The following is a 17,282-nucleotide window of genomic DNA, read 5'->3' as shown; positions in this document are numbered from 1 at the left end:
ATGTTTTTGGAATTTTTTTAGTGTAAATTATGCAAAGTGTTGCTGTACTTCACATATTCACAGAAAGAGAAGCAAAAGCAAATGATGTACTACAGGAAACTTCACTAAAATTGCAAAGTAAATCAAACATATTTAAAGTGACTACCTGAACTCTGTCAACTGTCTTAATATTGTTGCTTCCTCCCTGCTTAAACAAGATCAGGACAGCACATGTCATGTTTCTGTTATTTGGGCTGATCGCAGGTGTTGCCAGCACTCACCATATGCTCAGAAGCACGTTACAAAATTCTTCCAAGCTATACAGGCAGTGGATTGGACTGTGAAAGTCCAATTTTTACAAATTTGTAGGGCAGTACAATATCTCAGAGAGTATGTCAGGTCTCCTGCTCCCATGGTGCATTCACTATAGCTGCCCAATTTCCCTGCTTTTTAAAGTTTGATAGAAATATCTGTTGACTATAGGTACATTCTTAAACCGCATGGTTTTTTTGCCTGTTAGTGAATTTCTCTTTAATCTGAGAGGTAAGAAATGGGATCCTGTGCAAGTTTGCTGAGAATGGATTGATCATTTGCATGCTTATTGAGTTCAGTGGGATTTACTCCCCTGCAATCATACTTAGGATAGATGAAACTGATCACAGGGGAGGGGAGGAAGAGGAAGGGGAGGAGGGGGAGGGGAACAGGCAGGCAGCTTTGATCATTTGCATTCTTATTGAGTTCAGTGGGATTTACTCCCCTGAAATCATGCTTAGGATAGGTGAAATTGACCACAGGAGAGGAGGAGAATGAGGAAGGAGGGCTGGAGTGGGCAGGGGAGGAGGAGGAAGGAAGAGGGGAGGGGAAGAAGGAGGAAGGAAGAGGGGAGGGGAAGAAGGAGGAAGGAAGAGGGGAGGGGAAGAAGGAGGAAGGAAGAGGGGAGGGGAAGAAGGAGGGAGGAGGAGGGGAGAGGAGGAAGCAGGGAAGAGGAAGGAGAGGAGAGGGGGGAGGGGAAAGGTAGGTCTGATCGTTTGCATGCTTATTGAGTTCAGTGGGATTTACTCCTATACAATCATGCTTAAGATAGGTAAAACTGACCTGGGGAGGGGCAGGGAGGGGGGAGAGAGGGGGAGAAAGGGTAGGGGTAGGAAGGGGAGGAGATTGGGTGGGTGGGCACTGGGAAAGCCCCTTTCCTTTCCAAAAGGAAAACATTTTGAACAATATCATTATTTTTCAGGGTTTCCCCCAACTTTCTATTCTATAGCAGGCACATGTAGTTTCTCACCCAAATTTAAACCAAAGCTGTCCCTAGTCGCATCCACACCATACCTTTATTTCACTTTAGAAAGTCATGGCTTCTCCCAAAGAATCCTGGGAAGTATAGTTTGTGAAGGGTGCTGAGAGTTGCTAGGAGATGCCATATTCCCCTCACAGAGCTACAATCCCCAGAAGAGGGACTGACTGTTAAACCACTCTGGCCACTGGCGCTCTGTCAGGGCAGTAGGAGTCTTAGCACCCTTCACAAACTACACTTCCTATTCTTTGGGAGAAGCCATGACTGTCTCAAGAGAAATAAATGTCTGGCATGGGTGTGGCCTCCTGATTAGCCAAGCCAAACAGCTGTGAGTCTGGCTTTTAAAACACTGACAATTGGTTCTTACTGAGCATGCCTGATGTTATCATTGACTTCAATGTTAAATTTCTTAAATTAATTAAAAATCAGCCACACATTTTTTTAATTTTTAAACTGCAGAAGATGAAAGTCAGAGAATGGGGCAAGGTCAGTAATAGGATTACAGGTACTCTGTGAACATGGCTGTTTTTAATTAATTTGAACCAATTATGTGACCACTAACAGAAAAAAGTCCAACAGGGGTCTGGATTTTTTTCTCTTGTTTTGCACTTTGAACTCTCAATTCTCTCTGAGTGTTTTGTGTATCGCCATGAAGACTTAGAGGGTTGTTAAGCAAGCATTTGTGAATTCAGGACTATAAGTTTTGTAAGGTTTTGTTTTGAAATGAGCTTATGGGAAGCATCAGAATGGCATGAGGGGTATTTTCAATTTAACATTGCAGAAAGCGAAAAATCCATGCTGGCTATAGTATACAGCCACTCTTGTGCCTGTATAGTCCTGTTCTTCCTCCAAGAGGGAGCCCAGGGTGGCAAGCAAACAACAAAACACTAAAAACATCTATAAAACATATTAAATACAAAACATCTTTAAAAACAAAACATCTGGAAAAAATGTTTTTAAAAAACTTTAAAAACATCTTTAAACAATTCCAACACACATGCAGACTGGGATAACATCTCTATTTAAAAGGCTTGTTGAAAGAGGAAGGTCTTTACCAGACACCAAAAAGACAACAGAGATGGCGCCTGTCTGATATTTAAGGGGAGGGAATTCCAAAGGGTAGGAGCCACAACACTAAAGGTCCTCTTCCTATGTTGTTTGGAGCAGACCTCCTGATAAGATGCAGAGTGCAGTGATCAACTGGGTATATAAGGGGTGAGATAATTTTTCAGGTACCCTGATCTCAAGCGGTATATGTTTTATACACCAAAACCAACACCTTGAACTTAGCCTGGTAACTAACGGGCAGCCAGTGAAATTATTTCAGCAGTGGGGTAACATGTTGGCGATACCCTGCTCCAGGGAGCAGCTGCACAGGCATGTTTTGCACCAGCTGCAGCTTCCAGATCAGTCTCAAGGTCAGCCCCACATAGAGCGCATTACAGAAATCTTACAGCTGTGGGGGTAAGAAGAAGTACCCACAAAGGATGAAAGGGGCAGGAAACAGGATTGGCAACTCACCTGGGAAGCTGGACATTCACTGTACCCACAGGGATTATCTCTAAGGATTTGCCCCAGAATTTATTTTTCCACTTCATGTCTAAGTGAAACAAAATATAGGATAGGGGATGGAGAGAGAGAGACAGAAAGAGAGATTAGCAGTCAGATCACACTAACTATGTCTTTGGGACATAAACCAAATATTGAAGTGAGATGGTGGAGGGGTGACTGGAGCACTGAGGGTGATTCTCCTCCAAAGGTATGCTTCTAGGAAGATATTTTTGTAAAAAAAGAAGTTAAACGAAACGAAACAAAAACACCCTAATGCTGTGACCAATGATACCTGGAAGTTGACTTTTCTGACATAGGAATCCTGGCCTCCTAAAGTCAAATACATATGAAATTTCCTTTAGTGACTCAGTGATGAAAGGTAATCACTCTGCACCTGCTCAGAAAACACTCTTCCTTCTTCTTCTTTTATGTTCAAGAGCTGACTCCAAAAGTATCATCTGGGACTGAACTCTGGCAACAATCTGGCACGGTCTTTTTGACCCAAGAAGCAAAGCACAAACCCTTTCCCCAAGGAGAGTTTCTGAGTGCCTTCTCCCCCCACTCCCCCGATTCCCCCTCTGCCCTCCTTCCAGCCATGTCTTTGCTTTTACCTTGAAGCCTCACCTTGCCAGAAAACGAAGTTGTCAGACTCTGCATGGCAAGCGGAGACAGGAGGATGGTGGCAGACCTGCAATTTGGGAGGCAAGGGGGAACAGGAGGAAGACAATAAGCACCAGCCTTTCAAGGACGGCCACCTACAAAAAGGACGCAGTCTCAAAAGGAAGTTTTTATTTCTGCCTACTTAAATTTCATAGAAATCAGGAGGACTTCAGGTCATGACTGTACTGTTCCACGTGGGTTGTTTTGTTTTTTAAGATGGGATTTAAAGATTCCAAGTGTTCCCTGGATTACACCTTCAACACCCTGATCCAGGAATCACACTCTGCACAAGGCAACACAGATTTCACAAATTTAGGCAGGTGGATTGAAACACTTGGCCTAACCTACCACACAGCGTTCTTGTGAGGATAAAAAAGAGAGGAGGTGCTTGTACGGTCCTTGAAGGAAAGGCAGGGTGAAAATATAATAAATCTACTCTATGGCCCACTGGAAATGTGGACCAAGTACCCAAAAGTTGCTTCTGTGAGAATAAAGATGCGGATACAGCCTTCTAACTCATCAGTCCCAAGGCAAGAGGAGCAATCAAAATGTTCCACCTGTAGATAACCAACACCTAGAGCTCACAGACTTCCACATAAGGAGGAGGATCCGGTGTGGTGTAGCGGTCAGAGTATCAGACTAGGACTAGAAGGAACTGGGTTCAAATCCCCACCTCAGAAGTCCTCAGCGGGAGCTGTTGCCCGACAACCAACAAGCACTAGCAAGGGAAGACTTGTGTCCATCTTGGGATGAGTGAGTTCTTGTTGCTCAGCCCCACTCCCTTGTCTGGTGGGAACTCACTCAATCCAAACTGCAGGCAATTCACAGGGCCTTGTTAGTGGTGGTTCCCTGCTAGTGTTATGTCCTCCCTAATGGGCTCCTTCTGGGAAGAAGGGTGGGATATAAATTTAATAAATAATAAAATAAAAATGAGATGTGTCTGTCTCCTTCCTTTTAAGAGGAATTTGAAAACATTCCTGTTTACCTAGGCATTTGATGACTGAAGGAAACTCTTCCTGGCAACCCAGAGATCACTGAATGAAACAATGTTTTTAACTGTAATTGTGTTTTAGAATACAGGAGGAAGGGCAGGATACAAATTCAGTAAATAACTATTCTCTTTTTGGCAATTGGCAGGCAAATGCTCTTGCTGTAGACCTCTGAGGGAAGGGAGGAGGGCTGAGCAGATGGACCTCACCCAGCCCAAGACTGACGCATGTCTTCTCCTGTCCTGAATTTGGGATGGGAGAGAAATTTGATGCAGTTCACATTTAAAGCCAAATTTATCAATTTATCACACTTTCCAAAATAACATGAGAACTGAAACACAGCCATCCTTTGAAATTTGCACATCCAAATTTTGCAATGCAGTTCTCCAACTAAGCAAAGTTTACAAAATTGCATGTATTAGGGGAAGTGTGTACAAAATAGATATACTGGTGAAAATAACATACAAAAATGCATTATACTAAGATACATTGCTTGCAAAAATGCACACATTAATTAAAACTAACTAGAAAAATGTATTTATTAGGACAAATTTGCATTAAAATGCTGAAGAATTTTAATGAGGCTAATTGCTGCAGAAACGTGGAGAACCAAATTTAAGATTAGAAAAATGAGAAATGGAAAGAACCAAAATTGACAGATCATGCCATCCCTATTGTGAATCAGAGCCTGGAGAATAAACTTCCTTCTATCCCACCCACGTCCCATCGGCCAGCCATATTTCTCTCTGCATTATTCATGTTCTCAACTGTCATTTCCGTCCCTCCAAAGCTTTAAAAAAATATATTAAAGCCCCCATTGTTTTGCCACCCTGCAAAAAAAATTCTCCCAACCCCTCTGGGTTGTACGACAAATGCATCAACCGTATTCCTCAGTAGATGCGTGCCGTGTTCCCCTCTATCCTGCTTGCCCTGCCCAAAATCAGCTCATTACCTGCTCACTTATGAAACGGAAGCCCTTGTCCGGCCGCACGCACTCATACGTTTCCCCCAGCAGAGGGTTGAAGGGCTTGCTGCCAGCACGGTAGTAGGTGGAGGCATAGGCAGATACGGCAAAGGCGGCCATGTAGAGCTGCGGGGAGGAAGGAGAGGAATCGTCACGGGTGGCTGCAGAGAGAGCGGCGGGGCAGGCGAGAGCTCACAACCAGGTGGGAAGGGACTTTGATTGCAAAGGGAGGAGCTAAGAAGAGAAAGGACCAACATGTTCCACCAATCACATCGGAGATTTTGCCTCTCCAAATGGGTGTGTGGTTCAACCTGAGGCCACTCCCTTGTATGAACATAAGAAAACTCCTGCTGGTTCAGACCAAAGATCTGTCTCAGGGATGGGGAACCTCAGGCCCGGGTGCCAAATGGATCCCCTCTATCTGGCCCTAGGGTGTCTCCTCAGGCCACACCCGTCACCGGCCCTGCTTTGCACCCTTTGTCAAGCTAACCTCAGTGCTCAGAGAAGGAGGGAGAAGCTTCAGCCAATATGGGAGAAGATCCTATGAGGCTGTGAAATTAAATGCCTTTTGATGGTCAAAACCTTTTAATTGGTAATCCCAGAAATGCAGGTAGGCTGGCTGCGGCCACTGACAGCTGATGGGGAAAAGTACTCTGCACATGCTCAACGGCACTTGCTGCTCTTATTACTTCTACATTCCAGGGCTCAGCCCTGGCATTCCACATAGTTTTCAAGAGTGAGCCTTGGATGGGGCTGCCCAGGTGGACAAGGATACTGGGAAGGTACAACCTACTTCTAATGTGGTGGTGGGGTAGAAAGGGAGAGCAAGAAAGAAAGATTAATCATGGCTTCATTTTTTATCAAGAGCTGGTCAACCCCTGCCCTCACAAACCCTGCTCCAAGAGATAAGGAAATAGAAGGTAAGGTACATACCAATCTTTCACAGGGGTCCAGGCTGCGGCTGGCCGCATCCAGCAGGGCACTGTACTCAAGTTCCTCGCAAAGGCGTTGCAGCGTATTGAGGGGCTCATTTAGCTGAACCGGCATGGAGACCTTGGAAAGATCCTTGCCAATGTTGTTGCGAAGAATGTTCCAGAGGCTGACATCACTGGCATGGACGTGGGAAGCAGGGAGGCAGTTCCGTCGTGTGATCCCAGGGCCCGGCCCAGGGAGGTACAGAGGAAGAGGCACTGGGAGGCCTAAGCTCATCTCGGAGGAGTCCCCAACACAGTGCCCGGCGCTTGGGCCTGTGGGGAGGTACAGAAGCAGTCACTGTCAGGGCTTAAAGAGTCCCCAAGGCTGGCCTTGGGATTAGGAGATAGAAATCCATCTCTCCTCCATGCAGGAACTTCTGACACTCCCTCTGACTATAATTTGCCCAGAGTGGGGATGTACGAGGCCTTCTGTGCTTTAAAAAACACACCCAAAAATTCTGAGCCAGAAAAAAAAAAGGCAAACTCTGCCAATTTTACACATAATGTTCCTAAGAACGCACAAAGAGCCCAGCTGGACCAGACAAAAGGTCCATCAAGTCCAGCTTTCCGCTTGCAACGGCATCTAGCCAGATGCTTCTGGGAAGCTCACTGGGAGGCTGAGAAGGTACCACCCTTTCCTTGCTGTTTTGGATACAAGCCTCTGCTACTCAGAAGCACACTGCCTCGGAATGCGGAGGCTCCACTTCGAAGCAAATAGCTGGGGATAAGCCCCCAGCCTCCAGGGGTTTGTTCTATTGCTTTTAAAGCGATCTAACCTAGCAGCAATCACCACACCTTGTGGTAGTGCAGGGAGGAGAAACTTGCACACGCACCCCTGGCCTTGCCGGGGGGTGGGGGAGGTGAGCCTAGAGGGAAAGAAAGAGGAGAGGAGGGGGAAACGGGGGGGAAAGGATAGACGAAAGAGATGGAGCAATGAAAGGAGGAGAGGGAAAAGCCCTTTGCAATTGATCAGATCAGGCCTCTGGCAAGAGGGATTTGTGCCTCCCTAGCAACCCACTGGGTGTAGAGGAAGAGGGAGAGAGAAAGGGGGTGGCAGGAGAAAAAAAGAAAGAGAAAAGAGGGTGCCCCTACCCACTTCCAGCTCTGGCCCCACACACCAGCCCCACCAGATTACCCCCAGGGACTGTAGCTCTTGACAGCCCCACACCCCTGTGGGAGTGAATTCCATAAAGTCAATAATTTGTTATGTGAAGAAGTTTTTTCTTTGGTGTTTGTCTTAACTCTTGTACTGCTGTTACTTTAAGTAACTTATTCTGGAAGGTCAGAATATACTCAGGCATCATAGGGTAAGTTTTTCAAAAAGGATGGATTACACACAGCCCAGCCCATACCTCTTTTCTGCCTTCCAGATGTTATTGGACTACAACTCCCATCAGCCCCAGGCAGCATGGCCAATGGCCAGGGTTGATGCGAGTTACCGTCCAGCAACACCTGGAGGTCCACATGTTCCCCGCCCCTGCTTTAACCCCTCCTCCTTATCCCCCTCCCCTAGCCACAGCTCTGTTCTGTAGCTCCTCCCCCTACAAGCATGCCACCTGCTCGTTTCTTGGATGAAATACCTTTGTGGCAATGCCCAGGTCCTCCCGCCATGTCTGCCGTTTCCTCCAAGATGCTGTTTGTCACTTCGCTGATGCAGGATTCGTCATCCGTTGCCTGAAGGAGCAACAGAGGTTACACAGGCCAAGGGAAGTGGTGGTTTTGCCAGGGAAGAGGCACTATGGGCAGAAGGAGATGGCCATGCTAGTTTAAGTGGAATCTGAGGCAGGATAAAAGCCTGGAACTTAGGCAGGGGAAAGCTGGGTGGAGGTGGATCACCTATAAAAAGACCCAGCACAATTTAAGATTAAAAGCAGGATGCAATCCGCACAAGCCGCAAAAAAATGCTTAAAAAATAGCATCAGGGCGTAATCAGGGTGGGAGAGTCCTCCTCTGGCCACTGCCACAGCATATATTTAATCAACATGATCTCCCTTCTCCTTCCCACTCATGTTTTAAAGCAGGGGTGCAGAACCTATGGTCCTCCAGAGGGTTGCTGAGACACAATTCCCATCATCCCTTGCCACTGGCTAATGGGAGTTGTAGTTTAGCAACCTCTGGAGGGCCAAAGGTTCCCCATTCCTGATGAAATGGAAGAGAAGAGGCTGCTGGGCAACCTTTGAGCCTTGGGTATCTTTGCCCTGTAGAGAAAATGGGGTAGAAGCAATTATGCCCTGAAATTCATCCCCAGCAAAATGACTGCACATGAGAGCCAGAGGTTTAGTGGCAAGTGGCGGCTGCTTCTGCCCTGAAGCAGGATGGAAGAAGGCTGAAAGGAGACAGAATCAACAAGAGAGAAATATTTCTCAGGACCTCTGAGCTCTTTGAAGCAGTAGAAAGAGGAAACCACAGCCTGAGGCCTCTGAAGAAAAGGAAGAGCAAGTTGGAAAAGCCCACCAATCTCTTCAGGTGCCTTGAAGACTCATAGGAGAAGGTGCATGCCCCAGGGAATTGTGGGATTTGATACAGTAGTGTTCCAGAGTCTCCCAATTTGAAGCAGGCACCTAAAGTTGTCTCTAAAAGAGAAAAGGTGGTGGGTGGAGCAGGAGGAAAAGAAAAAAAGGCCTACACTAATGTGCACTGGGCTAAGCCTGCACCTTCTACTTGGAATAGTAAGTTGAGAGAGGGAGGCTGTGGACATAAAGATTTTTGTGGTTGTATATGGGGAGTGGGGGGGATGGGTCATTGGGGGAGGGGGAACAGCAGCTACTAGGCAGGGGGGAGTGGCTTTGCTGCTGGCTAAGTCACAAGAGGATGAGAGAGAAAAAGAAACAATAATAAAGTAAAAACAAGACGTGATGATTTCTTTAAAAGAAGAAAATCTCATAAAGAACATGTAACACAAGATCATACCCTTTAAACCTGGATTAAAATCTAAATTCAAGTTATTTACCATTCCCATTGCTTTGTTTAAAGAAATCCTGAAAAGGGCTATCTTTTTAAAAACAAATCACTCACCAACAGTATAACTGGGTTATACATATATATTTATAAATATATGAAGTCGAAGTCACAGACCTGAACTTACAAGATCTGAACAGGGTGGTTCACGACAGATGCTACTGGAGGTTGCTGATTCATAGGGTCGCCATAAGTTGTAATCGACTTGAAAGCACATAACAGCAGCAACAACAAAAGCATGCAGTTGGCGGCGATTTCTTCAGGCATAAGCAGGAGGAGACACTGTTTCACTTAAAACAATGCTATTGCCCTGAGTTAACCTTGACTTCCTAATGCTAGGGATATTTTAAACAAAGTAGGACTATGCAAATTGAACTTCTCAAGAAAGACTATGCAAATGATGCTTTTCAATTTTAAGTGTTCAAATTAGATATTCCACAGAAACAACTTCTCTCTCTTAATGGCCTGCAAAAAGACATTGCAATTAATCTCCAGCAGGGTAGATTATGCTGTGATCAGCTATGTTTCTACCTGTCAATGGGTCCTGTCATAAATGCTGGGTTTCACCCGTTTACTCTAAACAGTATCATGATGATGATATGATATTTATCTAGATTATGTTCAAAGTAATTCAGAGTATGACCCACAACAGAGATGTCCCTTTCAACAGAGGGGAGAGGCATGTAGGTACTGGGCAAGGAAACTATTAAAGCAGGGATGGAGAACCTCATTCCCTCCAAATGCTGCAGGACTTCCAACTCCCATCAGCCCCCAGCCAGCATGGCCAACAGTCAGGGATGATGAGTGTGGCAGTCCAGCAACATCTGGATGGCTGGAGGTTTCCCATCCATTTTAAACTCTATATGACTATGTCCACCAACCTCGTTCTCCGATGAGCTGGCCGACAGGAAAACCTCGCAGGCATCAAAGAACTCCGTGTGTGAATCGGAGAGAGACACAATGCTGCGATTGGACAACTGCTGCTCCTGACCTTTAACCAACACAGCATCTGGCTACAGGGCAGAGAAAGAAAACATTGCCAACAGATCAATATGCAAGAGTTATTATGGCCATTTTAAATGGGACATTTAATGCCTAAGGAGCACATCACCCCGCAGTCCCTGTGGTTTTCTTCTTCTGTGCTTTGGAATTAGACAACACTAAAGCACACTGAAGCACACTGGGGGATTAGTTTCTTAACTGACAGCACGTACTTTGCTTGAGCCTGTGAAGAGCAAATGAAACCTGATGCACACTCACAGGTGAGGTCCTGACTGTCCAAAGCATCTGTATCAACTTGCCTCGTGGCTTCAGCAGCAAAGATGTGTTTTGTTTCCATGCCAAAGCTGATCCATCCGAGAGCTGTTTCATCGCCTCTGCTGAGCGACTAGCTGTCCTTGCCCTCCCCAGTAGCCACCATGCTATCAGGCTACCTGCTTCCATTCTAGCTGGTCATGATAAGAACTGTAATTTAAGAACTGGTGCCTGAGCATGCTTTTTTCCTTGTTCTTCCCTGTTCCTTTTCCCTCATGTGTCGTGCATCTTACATTGTTAGCCTAAGAGCAGTTATTTAACTTTTGTAAATTGTATTTTGTAAATGGTATTTTATTGATGCATTTTATATTGCATTTTTTATATTTGTGTTTTTTGTAAGCCACCTTGAAGGCCTTCAGACGGAAGGCAGGGTATAAATAAATAATAATAATATTGGAAGTATAGTGCCTTTGGACAATTTGGCAGGGGTGGGGTCCCCTTTGACCATCACTGCCGATAGTTGTTGATAAACCTATCCTTCCACAAATTTCTCTAGTGCTTTTTTCTTACATCTGATCTATTGTCCAGAGTCATATCTTGCATAAGTGATGGCTCTCAGTGGTTTGGAGGGGATCAGCTTGCCTTAGAAACAGAGGAGGAGTTTGTTCAGTCTGCTTTTCACAGTAAACCAACCTGATCCAGTGCTCCAGTACTTGCTTGTGGATTGGAACACTACACTAGTTGAATTATGCACTTAATCTGGATTTTACAATGCAGTTTCAACGTGCAAAGAATACATAAAGAAAATGTACAAAATGCATATTTTACAGGGGAAATGCACTGAAAACATTAGAAAATGTGTAATTTATATTAAACATCCAGACAAAATGCATACAATTTAAATGCAGGCTTTTTGTGTATTCATTTAAAAAACCATACACAACAAGATGAAACAGATGTAAGAATGAGCACTAGTGAAACTAAAATGAGATGGTATTAGGTTGCTTAATCCATCACTAACGTGCCTGTGGCTGATGCGGCTTTCTGTAATTCTCTCTAATCAGGTTAAGAATCTACAGCAGCTTTCACCAACCTGGAGCCCTCCAGATGTTTTGGGCTACAACTCCCATCAGCCTCAGCCAGCACATCTTGGCTCGGGCTGGTGGGAGTTATAGTCTTAAACATATGGAGGGCACCAAGTTGGCAAAAGCTGGCATAGAACATTCTTGGATCTGGTGCTGCATTTTGAGAAGCAGGTTGGAGTTGTGGCTATGACTGCCTCCCCCAGACTCCATCTCAGACTTCTTTGAACAGGGCAGACCTTTCTACAGTATGTTTCTGTAAACTTTCAGACCTGCTAGTACAATATGCTTTGCCTGGGACTGTCCTTGGAAAATCCAGCTGACGCAAAATACTGCTGAGTGCCTTCTGACAAGTGCTGGAAGGTATGGCCATATTCAACCAGTTCTGTGCCAATTACATTGGTTACCAATTCATTTCCAGGTCCAATTCAAGAGGCTGGTTTTAACCTTCAAAGCTGTACATCGCCTGGGACTCTCATAACTCAAGTACCATTTCCTTCTTATGAGCCCAATCACGTAATGACAATTAGTAAATAGGGTTTTTTTAACTGTGCCATTTCTGCAGCATGGAAGAACAGCATCAGGCACTCCAAAGCTCTGGAACCTCATTCCAATAAAGGTTAGGATACCTAACTCTCTGTGCATTCTTTGCACAAGGGCTGCAGATCTTTTATTTTTAAAGCTGGGATTTAGTTTAATCTTCTGTAGCATAGTGGCGAAGAGACTGGCCTACAAATTAGGAAGACTCCAGTTGAAATCTTCCCTCTGCCATAAACTCACCCCTCTTTTTCAGATTCGAACCCACCAACCCCCAATCTGCAATATGTGGAGGAAATTATATGGCTTACCTTACACCAGCCTTTCCAACCTTTGGGTCCCCAGATGTTGCTGGACTACAATTCCCATAATCCCTGGCCAACGGCCATGCTGGCTGGGGCTGATGGGAGTTAAGTCCAACATCTGGGGACCCAAAGGTTGGGAAAGGCTGCCAGACACAGTGATTATAAAGCAGGAGTGGAGAACCTGTGGCTCTCCAGAGGTTGTCAGACTCCAACCCTCATCAGCCCCACCCAGCATAGCCAATGATCAGAGATGATGGGAGGTGTAGTCCAGCAACATCTGCAGGGCCCCAGGATTCCCCATCCCTATGGTAAAGATTACAACTAAATTATGCCTGTGAAGCACTATGATCACTTGGAAGTACTAGTATTATTACCTGCATTTTAAAAACAAAATCCGTTGTAAACCATTTTGAGCAACCAGAACAAAAGTATATAAACATTTGACAAAAAAATAAAAATGTATGTATGTAGAAACAAATATAAAATCATACTGTGATTTTACTGTGTCCTACAGGATGGCATGAACTTCAAAGACCAGTCTTTTTCTCTGCCCTAAAAACAAAAAAAGACAGCTCACCTCATCAGGGTTGAATGAGGCAAAAGAGTCCAAGGTTGTGTCCAAGGAGATGGAAAGGGAATGGAAGCGGCGCATACATTCCGGATTGTCCAGTGTCTGCAGAAAAGGGGGCCCATGAGAGGTAGATAGAGCATCATAGATCAAAACCAGGCAATACTTAGTTTCTCAGATTTGAAGTACCAGTGCTCAGAATATCCAGAAAAACATGGGATCCCTCCAGACTGGTGGTTTCTTGCAGGTGTATTCCGCAACATGTCACTGACATAGTAACAGTGCATTAGGGGTGGACTTATACTGGAATGTCCACACACCATTCCTCTTTAGTAGTAGTTCTGCGAGGCTTCCTCAAGGTTATCACATTGTTGTACTCTTGCACTGTAGCGCAGCAAACATAGGACCAAAAATAAACCGGAACATTTGTGGTATAAAACGTTACAGGATTTCAGCAGGAAGTTGCGGGACATGCACTGATTGGAATCAAAGCAGCATGACTGCCCAGAAACCTTTGCAGGTGTAAACAGTATTGAAAGCCCCAATACCATCATGAGCACAAATCATCATGAATGCACAATAAAAAGGACATCTGGAGGGGTCCTACATTCTCTGACTTTGGAACACTTAAAGTCAAGGATTTTTTTGGTCAATATCCTCATTCCCTTGGGGGTGCTGGGAGTGGCCAAACCAGCAGTGGGTGGAGCCAGAGCCAAAGAGGGTGTGGCCATCCATTTTCTTCCTCCCTTTCTTCCTCCCCACTCAGCAGCAGAAGGGACAGATTGCTCTTGCCAGAAGTACAAAGTGATTGCTTGTAGTGGGCTTCCCTCTGTCCCCCCCCCATTCCTTCCATCATTCTATCCACTTTCGCTTCCTCCCCATTTCCACACATCCCTTCTCTCTCCCTCCAGATTTGCCCTGCCTTTATGAAATCAGGCTAAAGGCCAATGTTTGCCCCCTGTCCTGCTGGGCCAGTGGTTCTCTATTCATGTCCTTAATCGGTCACATATACACCCTGACTGAGTTTCCACTGAACCAATGGTAGGGCATTCTGCATATACTCCACAGGCCTTTTTTCCCCCTGTATTAGCTCCCATGTTCCAGATCTCCTGAAATTAATTTTTAAGAAGTTTCTATACAGATTTTAAACCAGCAACTGGCAACCCTGCCAGAGGGCAGTGGCCCCTTACCCCAGTTGCTGCAGTGCCAATGCCACCCCCACGGCCACCCTGTGCAGAAGGCATGGTAGAATGCTGCACATCCAGGGTCCGCTGCAATTCTTGAAGACGGTCTCGCTCCACAGTCAGCACGGCCAGCACGCTGCTGAGGGAACCATGAACTGGAAATTAGAAAATACACACCAAAGTAAATCCCATCATTCTAGGGAATTCAATCTTGGACAAGGACTCCAGAATCCTTAGTACAATCAACTTTCTTTGTAAAGAAAGAAGCCCATGCTTCCCAGCCCTTAAGGCCAGTAGGGCCAGCTTAAAAATAATGCATTCAATGGTCAATAAAAGCTCAAGAAGTGGAGCAACGTGTGCACATGTGAGAAAGATCAAGAGTCAAGGATGTTTATTTCCTGCACACTCCCCTTGTTCTGCAGAAGCTGAACTAGGAATTTAAATTGAGAAAAATCCTGCAATTCATACAGGTCACAACATTCAGCTTTCCTTTGTACAGAATCTGGGTTACTGTCATGACCCCCACCGGGCAAGAGTGGATGGGCGGAGGAGAGACAGAGGATGAGGACACGGACTGGAATGAATCACTTGGGGAGGGGGCTGTCAGCGGAATGGACTTAGAGGGTGCCCCAACAAGTTGACAAGATGCTTGGACTGGTGCGTGCAACCACGTCGGTACTGGACCCTTGCCCCTCCTGGCTAGTAAAAGCTAGCCGGGCTGGAACTGCCGGCTGGGCCAAGGAAGTGATCAATGCCTCCTTGAGAGAGGGAGTTGTCCCTCATTGTCTCAAGGAGGCTGTAGTGAGACCTCTCTTGAAGAGGTCGTCCTTGGACCCAGATAATCTGAACAACTACCGACCGGTAGCGAATGTTCCATTTCTGGGCAAGGTCTTGGAACGGGTGGTTGCCAGCCAGCTCCAGGCGCTCTTGGATGAAACCGATTATCTAGATCCGTTTCAATCCGGTTTTAGGCCCGGTTTTGCCACAGAAACAGCCTTGGTTGCCCTGTACGATGACCTTTGTCGGGAGAGGGACAGGGGGAGTGTAACTCTGTTGATTCTCCTTGATCTCTCAGCTGCTTTTGATACCATCGACCATGGTATCCTTCTGGAGAGACTCGCGGAGTTGGGAGTTGGGGATACTGCTTGGCAGTGGCTTCGCTCCTACTTGGCGGATCGTCTCCAGAAGGTAGTGCTTGGGGAACATTGCTCGACACCCTGGACTCTCCATTGTGGAGTCCCTCAGGGATCGGTTCTGTCCCCCATGCTTTTCAACATCTACATGAAGCCTCTGGGTGCGGTCATCCGGAGTTTTGGAGTGCGTTGCCATCAGTATGCTGATGACACGCAGCTCTATTACTCCTTTTCATCTTCTTCAGGTGAGGCTGTTGATGTGCTGAACCGTTGCCTGGCCGCGATAATGGACTGGATGGGAGCTAATAAACTGAAACTCAATCCAGACAAGACTGAGACGCTGTTGGTGAATGCCTTTTCCGCACAGATGGAGGATGTTCATCCTGTTCTGGATGGGGTTACACTCCCCCTGAAGGAACAGGTTTGTAGTTTGGGGGTTCTTTTCGATCCTTCCTTGTCACTTGAGGCTCAGGTAGCCTCGGTGGCTCGGAATGCGTTCTACCATCTTCGATTGGTAGCCCAACTGCGCCCCTATCTCTGCGGAGACGACCTCGCCTCAGTTGTTCATGCTGTAGTGACCTCTAGATTGGATTACTGTAATGCACTCTACGTGGGGCTGCCCTTGAAGACGGTTCGGAAACTCCAACTAGTGCAAAACGCAGCAGCCAGACTGTTGATGAGGACCAATCGGTCCTCACATATTACACCTGTTCTGGCCCATTTGCACTGGTTGCCGATTTGTTTCTGGGGCAGATTCAAGGTGCTGGTGCTGACCTATAAAGCCTTACACGGTGTGGGCCCGCAATACCTGATGGAACGCCTCTCCCGCTATGAACCTACCCATACACTTCGTTCGACATCTAAGGCCCTCCTCCGAGTACCGACCCATCGAGAAGCTTGGAGGGTAATGACAAGATCCAGGGCCTTTTCGGTGGTGGCCCCTGAATTGTGGAATAGTCTCCCCGAGGTGGTACGCCTGGCGCCTACGTTGTTATCCTTTTGGCGCCAGGCTAAAACCTTCCTATTCTCCCAGGCATTTTAATTCATTTGTATGTATTTTAATGTTTTAGCTATCTTAACATTAATGTAGTGCTATTATGTATTTGTATTTTATATCTAGTGATTTTGTTGTTTATTGTTACTATTGTATGTTGTACACTGCCCAGGGAGCCACTGGCTAAGGGCGGTTTATAAATGAAATAAAATAAAATAAATAAAATAAACCCCTGTCTTGGACTCCACAGCCCCCGCAACTCCAGACCCCTGTGTGGGAGCTCAGCCCGGCCCGTCAGACACTTCCCAGCTGGCAACACCTCCACCTCTTCTGCCTGGCCCGACAGTTGGCAGCCCCCCTCCAACAGAAGGGGAAGACAAAAGACTGGCTGAAGCTCCACCTTCGCCCTGCTCTCAGTTCAACAGCCTTCTCAACTGAGGAGGAGCCTCCATTTGTACATGCACTCCCAACCTACTTAAGCAGACTCAGGGGGGAACCCAGCTGCTAAGTCAACGTCTGTAGTCATAAAGTCATGCTTGGCTAGTACTAGAGAGAAACTAAGTTCCTAGAAAGAGTAGTTAGCTTCATGAGGCGCTCTGCATTGCAACTGTTTATTACTTTAATAAAAAGACAAAACACCACTGTCGAGTTCGAGTCTCTCAACTTCGGGCAGGACAGTTCCCCCCTTCACAACATGGCGATTTACCGTAGCAAATAATAGATACATGACTCTAGAAATGGTGAACATGTATAAAACTAAAAAGAAAAAAGCAAGTCCATAGGCAATCTTTCATCCCAAATTTTTTGCTCTCTTTCCACCTCCAAAAGATGGAAATCAGCATCTCCCTCTCCACCCACA

General features: G+C 46.0%; 1 protein-coding gene across 5 annotated transcripts in view; it reads right to left on the bottom strand.

The window, feature by feature from the left end:
- The window catches only part of OSBPL7 (oxysterol binding protein like 7), a 50,895-nt gene that overhangs the window by 9,994 nt on the left and 23,619 nt on the right, over positions 1-17,282 (bottom strand). For all 5 annotated transcript variants that reach the window (XM_061591294.1, XM_061591295.1, XM_061591297.1 and 2 more), the window contains 8 exons: positions 14,303-14,451; positions 13,122-13,217; positions 10,248-10,379; positions 7,989-8,082; positions 6,368-6,681; positions 5,423-5,560; positions 3,446-3,509; positions 2,792-2,870 (listed from right to left, as the gene is read on the bottom strand). In XM_061591294.1, coding sequence (XP_061447278.1) covers positions 2,792-2,870; positions 3,446-3,509; positions 5,423-5,560; positions 6,368-6,681; positions 7,989-8,082; positions 10,248-10,379; positions 13,122-13,217; positions 14,303-14,451 — 1,066 coding nt within the window. The remainder of the gene's footprint in view (positions 1-2,791; positions 2,871-3,445; positions 3,510-5,422; positions 5,561-6,367; positions 6,682-7,988; positions 8,083-10,247; positions 10,380-13,121; positions 13,218-14,302; positions 14,452-17,282) is intronic.

Source organism: Rhineura floridana, chromosome 11 (genome assembly GCF_030035675.1).
Source record: "Rhineura floridana isolate rRhiFlo1 chromosome 11, rRhiFlo1.hap2, whole genome shotgun sequence".
Classification (NCBI taxonomy): Eukaryota; Metazoa; Chordata; class Lepidosauria; order Squamata; family Rhineuridae; genus Rhineura; species Rhineura floridana.
Note: the sequence above shows the minus strand (reverse complement) of the source record. Positions and strands in the feature narration are given on the sequence as shown.